The 14,267-nt window shown below is 39.9% G+C and overlaps 1 protein-coding gene across 16 annotated transcripts in view; it reads left to right on the forward strand.

Annotated features, from left to right (window-relative positions):
• The window catches only part of dmd (dystrophin), a 1,983,813-nt gene that overhangs the window by 1,564,580 nt on the left and 404,966 nt on the right, over nt 1-14,267 (forward strand). For all 16 annotated transcript variants that reach the window (XM_072585000.1, XM_072584994.1, XM_072584999.1 and 13 more), the window contains one exon: nt 7,785-7,902. In XM_072585000.1, coding sequence (XP_072441101.1) covers nt 7,785-7,902 — 118 coding nt within the window. The remainder of the gene's footprint in view (nt 1-7,784; nt 7,903-14,267) is intronic.

The following is a 14,267-nucleotide window of genomic DNA, read 5'->3' on the forward strand; positions in this document are numbered from 1 at the left end:
GGTGTTCGAGGTGAGTTACTGGAATGGATTGAGGATTGGCTGTCTGACAGAAGGCAGAGATAAAAGGTTCTTTTTCGGAATGGCAGCCGGTGACGAGCGGTGTCCCACTGGGTTCAGTGTTAGGGCCACAGCTGTTCGCATTATATATTAATGATCTGGATGAAGGGACTGGGGGCATTCTAGCGAAGTTTGCAGATGATACGAAGTTAGGTGGACAGGCAGGTAGTACTGAGGAAGTGGGGAGGCTACAGAAGGATCTAGACAGTTTGGGAGAGTGGTCCAGGAAATGGCTGATGGAATTCAACGTGAACAAATGCGAGGTCTTGCACTTTGGCAAAAAGAATAAAAGTATAGACTACTTTCTAAACGGTGAGAAAATTCGTAAAGCCAAAGTACAAAGGGATCTGGGAGTGCTAGTCGAGGATTCTCTAAAGGTCAACATGCAGGTTGAGTCCGTGATTAAGAAAGCGAATGCAATGTTGTCACTTATCTCAAGAGGGTTGGAATATAAAAGCACCGTTGTGCTACTGAGACTTTATAAATCTCTGGTTAGGCCCCATTTGGAGTACTGTGTCCAGTTTTGGTCCCCACACCTCAGGAAGGACATACTGGCACTGGAACGTGTCCAGCGGAGATTCACACGGATGATCCCTGGAATGGTTGCCCTAACATATGAGGAACAGCTGAGGATCCTGGGATTGTATTCATTGGAGTTTAGAAGATTAAGGGGAGACTTAATAGAGACGTACAAGATAATACATGGCTTGGAAAGGGTGGACGCTAGGAAATTGTTTCCGTTAGGTGAGGAGACTAGGACCCGTGGATACAGCCTTAAAATTAGAGGGGGTCAATTCAGAACAGAAATGCAGAGACATTTCTTCAGCCAGAGAGTGGTGAGCCTATGGAATTCATTGCCGCAGAGTGCAGTGGAGGCTGGAACACTAAATATCTTCAAGGCAGAGATTCTTGTTGTCTCGAGGAATTAAGGGCTACGTGGAGAATGCGGGTAAGTGGAGTTGAAGTGCCCATAAGCCATGATTGAATGGCGGAGTGGACTCGATGGGCCAAATGGCCTTACTTCCACTCCGATGTCTTATGGTCGAAAAAATGAACCACTACGCTAAACTTAACCAAACAAATATACCAACAACAAGTCTCTGGAGACTTCCCACTCGCACATATGGAGCATCCATCCCAAATTTCACAACCACCCTAATTCCTTCCAGCTAAGGCTGCACCCCAAACCTAAGCAACACTAAGACAAAGAAAACAAATTATTTACACACATGGGAGTTGACAGTGGGCACCCACCCAGTCTCCTCCATACACTGACCCCATTCATCTTCCATAAAAGAAATAACCACCCCTCACCAAAGTCTATAATTGTCTTTGCTCTTCTTTTCCCCCAGTCTGGATCAAGCATTTCAAAGAATCCAAAAAGCTCCTTGCTTTTACTCCCAAGTCAAAATTGTAAACAGACCCTCCATGATTAAGTACTGCCAGGAACCTCAAAGAATACTGGATATTCAAGTCTCTAAATTTCTTCTTGAGTTCATCAAAGGATTTCCTCTTCTTGATTATGGCCCCAAAGAAGATCTTGAAAAAAATATAAGATTTGACCATTTGTACACCAGGGCCGGTGAATTTCTTCCCAGTCTTCTGGAGGCTTCCATTATCAGCTGCTTCTCTTTATAATCCTGGAGTCGCGATAGGACCGGGCAGGGACGCTGATCCAACCTGGACCTGTGCATCGCGATCTGGTAGGCCTACTGTACACACACCCAGCTTGACACAACCTCCAGCCCCAGGAGCTGCAGGGGCCACTGTTAAAGGAAGTGAAGCAGGCTGTGACCTTCCTCACTCTCCGGGAGTTCGACAATTTGGAAGTTCTTCCTCCAACTTCAATCTCGAGGCCATCGACCTGATCCAACAAGGCCTGAACCTGGTCTTCCAGTGTTTGGATCCATCCCTCCAAATTGTCCGCCACAGTCTCCGATGCTGCGGTCCTTTGTTTGACCACCTTGACGCGTCGATCCAGTGCTTGGATCTCCTGCTCATGCTTTTTAGCATGACAGAGATCGGTTCCAGCATTGAGTCGATTCTCTCTTGGAGTTTAATAAACTCTGAGACTAGATTCTGCTGGCCCAACAGGTTCAAAGGGCCACCCTGGGAGTCGGGACCATGACTGGGGGTGCCTCCCGCACTGTAGGGAAGTGCTCTGCTTGCTGCGATCCTTTGGCTCCCTTTCCTTTATTAGAGTTCATCTTACTCCCAGATCACCCAGATCCAAATTTCAAAGGTTCTATGTGCTTTATATGTTATTTTAATGAACTCTTCTTATGAATGACTAGCAAGGAGGGGGGTGAAACCCACCTTACTTGGATATTAATGCGGAGTCCTGGCACAGCAGTGCTATCAGATCGTCGCCATCTTGGATCCCCCTAACTAAACTTTTTTAAGGCAGTAACAAACAGGATAGATAAAAGGTAACCAATAATTATCACATATTTGAATTTCTAAAAAGCACATGATAAGGTATTATACATAAGTTTACCTAATAAGTCAGAGTTGGGATAAGGGGAGATTTTCAGGATGGTAAACTGTAACTAGTGGAGTGATTAAGGAGACAGAGCTGGGGCTACAATTATTTATAACATATATTAATGACTTGGATGTGGAAAGTGAATGTACTATAGATAAGTTTGCAGATGACACAAAGGTAAGTGGGAAGGCGAGTGGTGGGGATGACAGAGCCTGCAGAAGGATATAAAGGTTAAGCATGTGGGCAAAAACTTGGTGATGGAATATGGAAAGATGATAAGAGAAGCAGAAGTAGACCACTCAGACTGTCAAGTCTGTTGCACCGTTTGTTGAGATCACAGCTGATCTGATTTGGAGGTGCCGGTGTTGGACTGGGGTGGACAAAGTTAAAAATCACACAACACCAGGTTATAGTCCAACAGGTTTAATTGGAAGCACTAGCTTTCAGAGCGCTGCTCCTTCATCAGGTGGTTGTGCTCCGAAAGCTAGTGCTTCCAAATAAACCTGTTGGACTATAACCTGGTGCTTTGTGATTTTTAACAGCTGATCTGATAATCCTCAATTCCATCCCCCTGACTTTACTCCATAATCCAGAATTCTCTTAGTGATTAGAAATCTGTCTGTCTCATCCTTGAATATACTTAACAACTGGCCCTCAGCAGCTTTTTGTGATAATGAATTCCACAGATTCACCACCCTTTGAGAGAAAAAGTTCCTCCTCAACTATGTCTTAAATATGTAATATTTTCATTTGAGAATATGCCCTATTTGCATCTACCCTGTCTGCCACAACAGAAACACTCTTTTTGCATCTACCCTGTCAAGTTTCCTAAAAATTTTGTATGTATCAATAAGGTTGCAGTCATTCTTCTAAGATCCAATGAGTAGAGGCCCAATCCACTCAACCTTTCCTCATAAGGCAGTGCCTCCATACCAAGTATCAGCTTAGTAAACCTTCTCTAGACTGTCTCCAATCCCAAAGTATTTTCCCTTAGATGAAGAGCCTAAAACAGTTCATAATATTCCACCTGTGATCTGACTATAATGTATATTGTGAACAAAACATTCCTTCATTTATAATTCATACCCTTTGAAAGAAGACCAACATTCCATTTGCTATCTCTGTTACCGGCTGAACGTGGTTGCTAGCTTTTTGTGATTCCCAAATCCTTCTGTTCCATAACATTTTGCAGTCTTTCTCCATTTAAATGCTATTCAGCTTTTCTATTATTCCTCCAAAGTTCATAACCTCATATTTTCCCAAATTATATTCCATCTGCCAAATGTTTTCATACTCACTTCATCTTCACCACATGCCTTCCCACCTTTATGTGTCATGTGCAAACTTGGCTATTGTACATTTATTTTGCTCATCTAAATCAATGAAATATTTTGTATAATTTGGGAAAATGTGAAGGTAAGCACTTTAGCAAGAAGGATAGAAAAGCTCAATATTGTTTGAATAAAGAAAAACTGCACAAAGGAGGGATTTAGGGGGTCATTGTGAATGAAACATGAGAAGGGGGTGGCAAATGGACTTTTAATATTACCAAAGGGTGGAGTGAATTAAATGGAATACAGGACCGACAATAAGGTCATTTAACTTTCTTCCTCACGTTTAACACTGATTTGAGTTTTCTGCTCATGCTTCTAACTATAACCACTTAGAAGCTCCACCTTTTAAAATATTTTCATAGGATGCCTTGTTCATCTAAAATTGAAAATCTATACCACTGTCCTGTGTTCTGACAGTATAACCACTAACTCTTCAAGGACTACCATTGTCTTTGGAATGAGTAGTAGGGAAGGAGCTAATGGTTGTGGGTAAAGAAGAGATAGAAGAGAATCATTAGCTGAACTCCTTGAGACAGATTGTTGTTTCTCAAGAATTCCTCCAGAATTATGGTGTCACATGTTTACAAATTTGCTGCTGCAAGAGAAGGTAGGGTCATTATTTGTAGTGTCAGGGAATTAGGGAACTATCCTGACCATAAAGTGATTAACCCTTCCAACTAAATCCCTTAAACATGAAAGATTTATTATGGCATGTTTGCCCAACTCTTCATTTTAGTTCCCTGACATCCAAAGTTGATTGCATTCATACAAGTTAGGAAAGAATTATTTTGAGATAAGTACATCTGCTTTTATTCATTCCCGTGAATAGTTTTGCTGAAACTGCAAGCTCCAGTTGTTTGAGAACAATGTAAGAGGTGGAGGCCATTCAGTCATTTTAACCTTTCCTACCATGCAGTTCAGTCATGGCAGATCTGTAGCACAGCTCATTGGTGGCTTTTGCTCTTCATCCCTTGATAATTTTCCAAACAAAACTTTAAATTTCTACCTTGTAGATGTTAATGCACCCAGAATTCACAACCCTCTGTTCCAGATTTCCACTGTCCCTATGTGAGAAATAGTGTTTACAAACCGATATATTTTCAACCATTGAAGAAGGAAGGACCATTCAGTAGACAACTCAGGTGCTTTCTGAGTAATATTTCTCAGCACCAAAGGCTGGGCAAACTCCTTTTATTCCTCGCACAAGACCTTGTGTTTCAATTCATGCTGACCTACTTACGGAAGCACTGCTGTTGTCAGCAAAAGTAAAACATTGGAAAGATTCTAAAATGTAACACAAACCCTTCCAAAAATAGACCAGCAAAGTGTTCAAAGGAATAGTTTATTTTTGTATTTGAACATGACCAAAGTAACTTGTGAACAAAAAACTGACTTAGCATATTTTACCCACAGGCTGACATTGTTGAGTTGAAAGAGGAGTATTTTAATGTATCACCACATCGATAATGCACAAGTGTGTACAATATGATTGAGGAGGAAAAGAAAAAGTCTGTTTGCATGCTTCAAATAAGCCGTCTGGGTTTATTGGAGATTATGCTGCGGACACAATTTATTTGCATTTTTCTATCGTTATTAATAAGCGCTTCCTCAGAACTACAAGGTCATTTAAAATATTGAACTTTTCATATCAAGGTAAGACTGTTCAGTTCAGTAACATCCAGGAAACACAGATCCCTCAAGAATGGTTATTAAAAATTTATTGCAGCAAATAGATTAAATTTCTCTGACAAGCTTAGGTCATTTCAGTTAAGTTTCTGCAGCATTTAATAATCACATGAATAAAGCTCGCCTTTATTATCTTCTTAAAGTGCTTTGACAGGCTCATACGTACCAAGACACAAAATTCACACAAGTAGCTTCAAAATTGCTGGCAGCACAGAAACACTTCATAACTGAAAATCAGACTTAAGCAAATGATCATAACTAAAACAATTACCTCAACACAATTGAATAAATAAGATTTATTCCTTTATTTAATTATTTATCTATGCTCTTCTGTATGGTTTGGGGCAACATTCCACAACTGAGCACATTTTCTCAGAAAAGCTGAAATTCTCTGCTCATGTGCAAGATATTTAAAAAGGAATAGTTGTCATGAGTGTGCAGCAGGATTTAAACAACATCTATACCTAATATTCATTCAGTTGTATCATAGGGACAGGCGGTGAATCACAAATGTGCAAACATTTGACGGAAAATGAGCTCTGTGAAGACTAAAGTAATGTTTCCATCAGTTTGGGTATCAATTGTCCTCACTTTTGATTTTTGGCATTGTGTAATTCATAATCTTAAACGATGGTTCAATAATTGGAGCCAGAAAAATCTGACATTATCCTGTCTCACTATTAAGATATAAGTAATTATTGGAAGTGTTGGTGAATGAGCGAGTGCTGTAAGCTGGTGAAGAGACTGATGCTGAAATGCAGATAGATGTGAAACCCCAGTCTGAGAAGTTGTCTTTACAAATCTGCATCTTTTATGGCCTTGATTTAAAGCTAAAGAGAGGGAGCATAACCACACAAAAACAAACTGCATTTCATTTAATATATTAGTTGATGATTAATTATGATTTTGAGCAAAGTCATATGATTTCATTTTTGCCTTTTTCATAGACAGAATACTGCATCTTAATTTCCTTAACTTTAGATGTGTTTACAACAGTTAAAATCTTTCTCACTATGGCAGTCAGACTTTGTATTGCCGCATACACAGTGGTAAATGCAAATTTAAAATGCTAATTGTCCATAAAATCCTCAATTATTCGACATTTAGGTACCCATCAAAATCGATAATTATTTCCTGTGTCTAGAGTGTGAGCAATGCACCCTGGATGTGAGATGCACATAATATCTATCGAACCATGTTTAAACTTTATAACAAATTGAAAGTTTTATCTAACATCTACTTTCATTAACAGTTTCCTGTTGTTTGTCATTATTTCTGTAATTCTTTCCTAGCCACTTCAAAGTCGTTGAAGAACTTTAGATGATACTTCTCAGTTGTGAGTCACACAGCAGCCAGGATCAGTGAATGTGTTGGATGTCCTCGGGTCTTGTTTTGTTGGCTGAGTGGATATATTGCTTCTCTCTCCACTGCTGACAAATCTGTTAGATAACTCAGCTTTCTGTCAAAATCTGCCGACTGCACCTCCCTGATGAACATGGAGCATAAGACTGTGGTCCATTTAGTGCAATGGGGATGGGAGCAGTGCAGATGGCCTGGACTTGTTTAGGGCAAGGGTTTGCTGAAATGATTTTCCTATTATTCTTAATCATGTTGCCTGCTCCGATGGATGCAAAGGATTCTATATCATTAAAAGTAGAGCAGAATTGCAGCCTTTATAATTCGTTCACTTGAATCAGCAACAGTGGTCATTGAGGATATTTTTCAGATTGTTGTTTGTTGGACTTGCTATGTGAAAATGTTCGATGTAAGCTGCTTACATAATAACTGTTCAAAATTAATTAATTTATTTAACACATTTTGGGATATGCAAGATATGATGTAAATAACTGCAAGCTGTTCCATTTGTTGCATGCATATGTATTCAACGTGGATTTTGCTTATTGGTGGATTCAAATTGGCAGTTACGAATGAACTGGGATTCAACATAGAATCTGCTGTAAAACTAAAATTAGCAGTGATGGCATTGACAATGGCTGAGGCAAACACACACATAAACCACATGGCATTTTTGAAGTTGAGCCATTTTACAGCTCATGGTGGATTTGTGAACTTTTCCTGTTTATATTTGTGAATTTTATTAATTTTGCCAATCGATGTTTGAAATCAAAACGAAAAGCAAAGTTTTTTTTATACCTAAGGATTTTAAGATTGTACCATTAGAGAATCTTTCCTTTACATTGGCTGTCCCTCCCTTTCTCCAGGCTACTCTGCAAGATTTGGATCAGAAACGCCCTCAGCTGGATGAGCTCATTACTGCAGCACAAAACCTGAAAAACAAGACAACGAATCAGGAGGCGCGAGGAATAATTACAGATCGCAGTAAGTAACCTGAATAGTTAAATAGATGGACACCTTTTATGCAACCTTTATGTCTGTATCCCTCATTACAGTAAGTCAGTTTAAATCATTATTGAAAATTATGAATGCTACTAGTTAAATGAGTCCATGTTGGTGCTTTAAATAATTATAAAATATCTAGAATAAAATTTGATTCAGCATTATTACTGTCATAGACTTGTCAAGTTTCAAAAATAAAGTTGGCATGAATCACCTTCTCAGTTTCCCTAATGGCTGAGCTGTGTAAAGACAGTGAGTTACCAAAACCTTCAAGAAGATGTTCCTATTTACAACCTCCATCCTTTGCTGAGTTGTGTATCTGAGTGGATAGCCAGAGACCTTTTCCCAGGGTGGAAATGGCTATCACGAGGGGGCATAATTTTAAGGTGATTGGAGGAAGCTTTAGGGGAGATGTCAGAGAGTGGTTCTTTACACAGAGAGTGGTGGGTGCGTGGAATGCACTGCCAGAAGTGGTAGTAGAGTCAGACACATTAGGGACATTTAAGTGACTCTTGGATAGGCACATGGATGATAGTACAATGAAGGGTTACCTAGGTTAGTCTGATCTTAGAGTAGGATAAAAGGTCAGCACAACATGGAGGGCCGAAGGGCCTCTACTATGCTGTACAGTTCTACGCACTATCTCAGCTGGAGCAGAAGGAGGGAATGATGCTTGAGATTTTGTACTTGGTTGCTCACCCTGTGCTTTGGTGAATATCAGACAAATATTAAATAGGGGTAAACAGTGATGTGCTTACAGCAAAATAACATAGTGACACTTGGTCAACAACAAAGAAGGAAAGCAGTTTTAATGGTAGATATTCCATCTCGTACTGGTTGAGACAAGCAGACTAGCATTTGTGTCTGTCCAGCTTAGTTGTCTCCAACAGAAGGTTCTGAAATCAACAAGTGGCCGTCCCATGTCAGATTTAGTTGTGAATCAGTGTCAGTTGGAATAACATGTTGGTTGAAGGATGAAAACTGCAAGTCATGGTACATGGTTATTTCTAGATCGCAGGATGGTAACAGTGATGTTTCCCTCAGGTTAAGTGATTTTGTTGATTTAAACAAATGACTTGAATATTGGCATGCAAAGCAAATTTTCAAAAGTTACCAATTATACTAAACTGTGAGGTGTGAGACAATGAGAAGGTTAACCATGAACTGTAACAGGACATTGGCGAGCAAAATGGGCAGACAAGTGGCAGATGCAATTTAGTAGAGAGAATTTTGTGGAGAATAGTGGAGACTGTTTAAGGAGCAGTTTCTGTGAGTGATGCACAAATTTGTTCCTCTGAGACAGGCAAGAAGGGGTAAAATTAAGGCGCCTTGGATGACAAGAACAGAGGAGCTACTCATCAAAGTGAAAAAAGCAGCTTACATAAGGTGGAGGAAGCAAAGATCTAGCACAGCTTGAGAGGATTACCGGCGTACCAGAAAGGAGCTCAAAAATGGACTGAGGAGAGCCAGGAGGGGACACGAAAAAGGAAAGGATTAGGGAGAACCCAAAGGCATTTTACTCATACATGAGGAATAAGAGAATGATCAGGGAAAAGCTAGGGCCAGTCAGGGATAGTGTAGGGAACTTGTGCCTGGAGTCTGAGCAGATGGAGAAGCCCTAAATGAGTTTTTTGCTTTAGTTTTCACTAAGGAAAAGGACCTTGTTGTGAATAAGAACTTTGAGGAGCTGGGAAACAGGCTTGATCAGATTAAGATTGATGAAGTTGATGGGCTGGAAATTTTGGCAAACATTAAGAATGCTAAGTCCCCAGGGCCAGACCAGATTTATCCTAGGTTGCTCTGGGAAGCGAGAAAGAAGGTTGCTAAGCCGCTGGGAAGATTTTTGCTCACTCACTCTCTATAGTATTCGTACTGGAGGATTGGAAGGAGGTGACTGTTGCTCCTCTTTTCAAAAAGGGGAATAGGGAAATTCCTGGCAATTACAAACCAGTCAGTCTTCCGTCTGTGGTCAGCAAGGTTTTGGAAAGAATTCTGAGGGATAGGATTTATGACTATTTGGAAAAGCTTAGCGTGATTAAAGGCAGTCAGCGCGGCTTTGTGAGGGGCAGGTCATGTCTCACAAATCCTGTTGAGTTCTTTGAGGAGGTGACGAGACAGATCGAAGAAGGTTGAGCAGTGGATGTGGTGTATATGGACTTCAGTCAGGCATTTGATAAGGTTCCCCGTGGTAGGCTCATTCATAAAGTCAGGAGGTATGCAGGGAGATTTAGCTGTCTGGATTCAGAATTGGTTGGCTGACAGAAGTGGTTGTAGATGTAAAGTATTCTGCCTGGGGATCAGTGGTGAGTGGTGTCCTGCAGGGCTGTGTTCTTGGGCCTCTGTTCTTGTAGGTTTTATAAATGACTTGGATGAGGAGGTTGAGGGGTAGGTTAGTCAAAGGTTGGAGGTACCGTTGATAGTATCAAGGGCTCTTGCAGGCTGCAGCATGGCATTGACAGGATGCAGAGCTGGGCTGAGAAATGGCAAATGGAGTTCAACCTAAATAAATGTGAAGTGATGCATTTTGGAAGGTGGAACTTGAATGTTGAATATAGGATTAAAGACAGGAGTCTTAGCAGTGTGGAGGGATCTTGGTGTTCAAGTGCATAGATTCTTCAAAGTTGCCACCCAAGTGGATAGGGTTGTTAAGAAAACATATGGTGTTTTGGCTTTCATTAACGGGGGGATCGAGTTTAAGAGCCGCCAGGTTTTGCTACAGCTCTACAAGACCGTGGTGAGACCATACTGGCAATATTGTGTCCAGTTCTGGTTGCCCTATTATAGGAACGATACAGAGGCTTTGGAAAGGGTGCAAAGAAGGTTGACCAGGATGCTGCCTGGAGTGGAGGGCTTGTCTTACGAAGAGAGTTTGACTAAGTTCGGAAGGTAATGAGAGGCATAGATAGAGTCAATAGCCAGAGACTTTTCCCCAGGGCCTGATTGACTGGCACAAGGGGTCAGAGTTTTAAGATATTAGAAGGAAGGTATCAAGGAGACGTCATAGGTAGGTTCTTTACGTAGAGTTGTGAATGCATGGAATGCGTTGTCAGCGGTGGTGGTGGAAGCAGAGCCATTAGGGACATTTGAGCAACTGCTGGACATGCACATGGACAGCTGTGAATTGAGGGGTGCATAGGTTGGGGTATTTTATTTTAGATTCAGAATAATCCTCGGCCCAACATTGTGGGCCAAAAAGTCTGTTCTGTGCTGTGCTTTTCTATGTTCTATGTTCAATGTTCCAATCGTGATATGTTGGCCAGAGTGTTAGAGATACCTAACATCGACTTGAAGGCAAGCTTCTGGAAAGTGTACAGGGACCGAGGGATATTGGGATCCTTTTGTACAGATCCTTGAAGGTTGAAGGACAAATTGAAGGAGCGGTTAGCAAACCACATGGGATCTTGGACCTTATAAATAGAAGCATTGATTACAAAAGCTGGAAATCCATTCTAAAAGCTCTGATTAGACTCATCTAGAATTTTGCATCCAGGTCTAGTCATCACACTTTAGAAATGATGTGAAGGCCATTGAGAACTCGACAGCCGAGACTTGCCAGAATGGTTAAATCAGGAGCCATTCCTTTAGGTTGGGAAATTGTGCATGTCATCCCAGTTTAAAAGAAAGGAGAGGATTGAAAATCAAGGAATTATAAACGGATCAGCCAAAAGCTGCTGTTGGGAAAATGTTGGAGTTGATGATTAAGAATAGAGTAACTGAAAAGCTTGAAATGTTTCAGCCAATTCGGGTGAGCCGCCATAGATATTTCAGCGATATGTCATAGCTGATTGAATTTGTTAAATATGTGATTAAAGCAGAAGACAGAAGAATATCTACAGATTTTATTATGACTTCCAGGAAGGATTTGGTAAAATCTTTCATAAAAATGCTGTTAGCTGAAGTTAGAACCCATGGAATTGAAAGCAAGTCATTGACTTGTTGAAAATTTGGCGAAGTGAAAGATGTCAGAGTAGAAATATTGGTTAGGTATTTTCATGATACAATGTGATTAATTGTGCCCAGCATAGGGATCTGTGAAGGAACTTCAAATATTCAGCATATTTATTAATTACTTTGGTAAAGGAATATTAAACTGTCAAAATAATTTTTCCATCAATACAAAGATAGGTTGTGTTTTAAATAACAAAGCTGGAAACTGCTGCTTCTTCCTCAGCAGTCCTTTGAGATTAAGAATGACTTGCTTCCACCCTGGTTCCATGAGCTCTGAGATAGTTGAAAAGTCTCATGTACAATCTGCAGTGTGCTTTACAGGTTAGGCAGTGAAATATTTGAGGGATTGTGCATTTTCTCCAAATCTCAACATCAACCTCTGCCTGCTCCTGACAGGATCTTTATTCTTGTATGGCATATAGTCAAGTGATCTTGAACTGATTGGCTATTCAGGTCATTTCAGAAGACAGTTTAAGAGTTAACCACAAGACTGTGGGCCTAGAGTCACATGTAGGTAAATTAGATAGATTATTTTATTACTTGATTATTTTATGATTATTGCTTATATTAGAACAATAATTGTTATTATTATGACAATTGACATTAGTTACATCATCTGCATTAGACTAGTTTACAATTCAACATTTTAATTGAATCCAAATTTTGGCATGTACAATAGTAGAAGGTGAATATGTCCTAGAACATGAGCTTGGGGTTCTGGGTTACAAGGCCAAAGTTTCTTGATGCATTCAGTGCTTTCCCAAATTAACCTTCTTCATATTGGTTTGTCACAAGTCAAGATTTCCATTTGTCATTGGGGATGTATGACCTCTTCAGCAATACCTTGAGAATAGCCGTGAAGCATTTATCCTGTCCTCATGGTAATCTCCTGCTGCAACCAAATTCCAAGCAGAGTGGCTGCAACCAAATTCCAAGCAGAGTGGCTGCTTCAGGAATCTGGTGTTAGACATACACATAGTATGCCTCTTGTAGCAGTGTTGTGTTTCAGTGATAAGTGTCTTGGTGCAGTATATGTTGCCTCAGGAAAGAATACTGCTGTTGGACTACCTTTCTTGCCACTGGATTTCCAGTCGAACATTACCAAAGGATATTAATAAACTAAGTGAACAGCCAAATCTTGGAAAAAGCAAGTTCAGAGTAGCTAAATTGAGAACATCCACTTTGAATGTATAAAGGATGACACAGATTATTACTCTCTAAGTAGTAAACAGCAAGAAACAATCGAGGTCCATAGACATGGGAATCAGGTATATATCATTACATTAGCATGATCATATACAGAAAATAGTATAAAAACTAGTGGAATGGTGGATTTTATTTCTGGAGGGTTAGAACACCAAGGGGTGGAAGTTATATCTCAGCTAAATATAGCACAGATTACATACCTGCCACACTCAGCAGTTTGGACACAACAACGTAAGAAGGAACCCTTAAAGGAAGTGTTTATCCAGAATGATACTTGAACACTAAGTATTAAAGAAGGAGAGATTAAATAACCTAGATTTGTGTCCTGTGAAATTTAGAAAGCCAAGAGTGATATGGTCTAAACGTTCAAGCTATTTCGAGGAACAGATCGGGAAGAAAGTAAAAAAACAAGATCCACTGCTGGGGCTTAAGGACATCGCCCAAAATGTCAGACCTTGCAGAATTGAACTTATGAAATAGTTTGGACAAAAAGAAGTTTAGAATTTTCCTCTGCAAAGCATAATTAGTGCAAGTTTAAGTACACTTCTTAAATATCAAATGTTGTTTTCTGCGATTGTTAAGAGATGTGGGACTACCTGTCAGGAATATCAGTCATGATCTTATTGAATGGTTAAATAGGCTAAGTGGTCTTCTCCTGTTCCTGTGTTTATTGTTCAGGCTTAGACATGGGAATTAGTCCCTTGACTGAGTAATTACAGGGTACTTTATGGGCTTGTTATTATACCTCAGCAAAACGTTCATATCCTTAGGAGAGGAGATAAATGGATAAACATTTTTTTCTCTGTTTGAAAATCTTTATTTCGACGGGTGAGAGTGTCAAATTTTACACCATATAGAGTCATTGAAGCATATCAGCGGAAGCTAGATAAGTACATGACGTAAAAGAAATAGAAGGATCTGTTGACAGTGATGCATGAGTTGAAGCAGGAGGAGACGTGTGAAGCAAAAATGCCAACGTAAAAGATTTGTTATTAACAGTGGTCATTTTTATAATTAAATGGACTTTCAGCTGTTTTAATCGAACTTCAACAATTTTTTTTTAAGATGTACATGTTAAATTGCTGCCCAATTGTGATTGTTCATGGCAAGTTTTGTGTTTATCATTTTTCAAAATGAATTTCAAAGAGACAACAGGATTTCAGGCAAGTTGTGAAAACAGGTCCCATTTTGTC

The sequence above is a fragment of the Chiloscyllium punctatum genome, chromosome 15, assembly GCF_047496795.1.
Source record: "Chiloscyllium punctatum isolate Juve2018m chromosome 15, sChiPun1.3, whole genome shotgun sequence".
Lineage (NCBI taxonomy): Eukaryota > Metazoa > Chordata > Chondrichthyes > Orectolobiformes > Hemiscylliidae > Chiloscyllium > Chiloscyllium punctatum.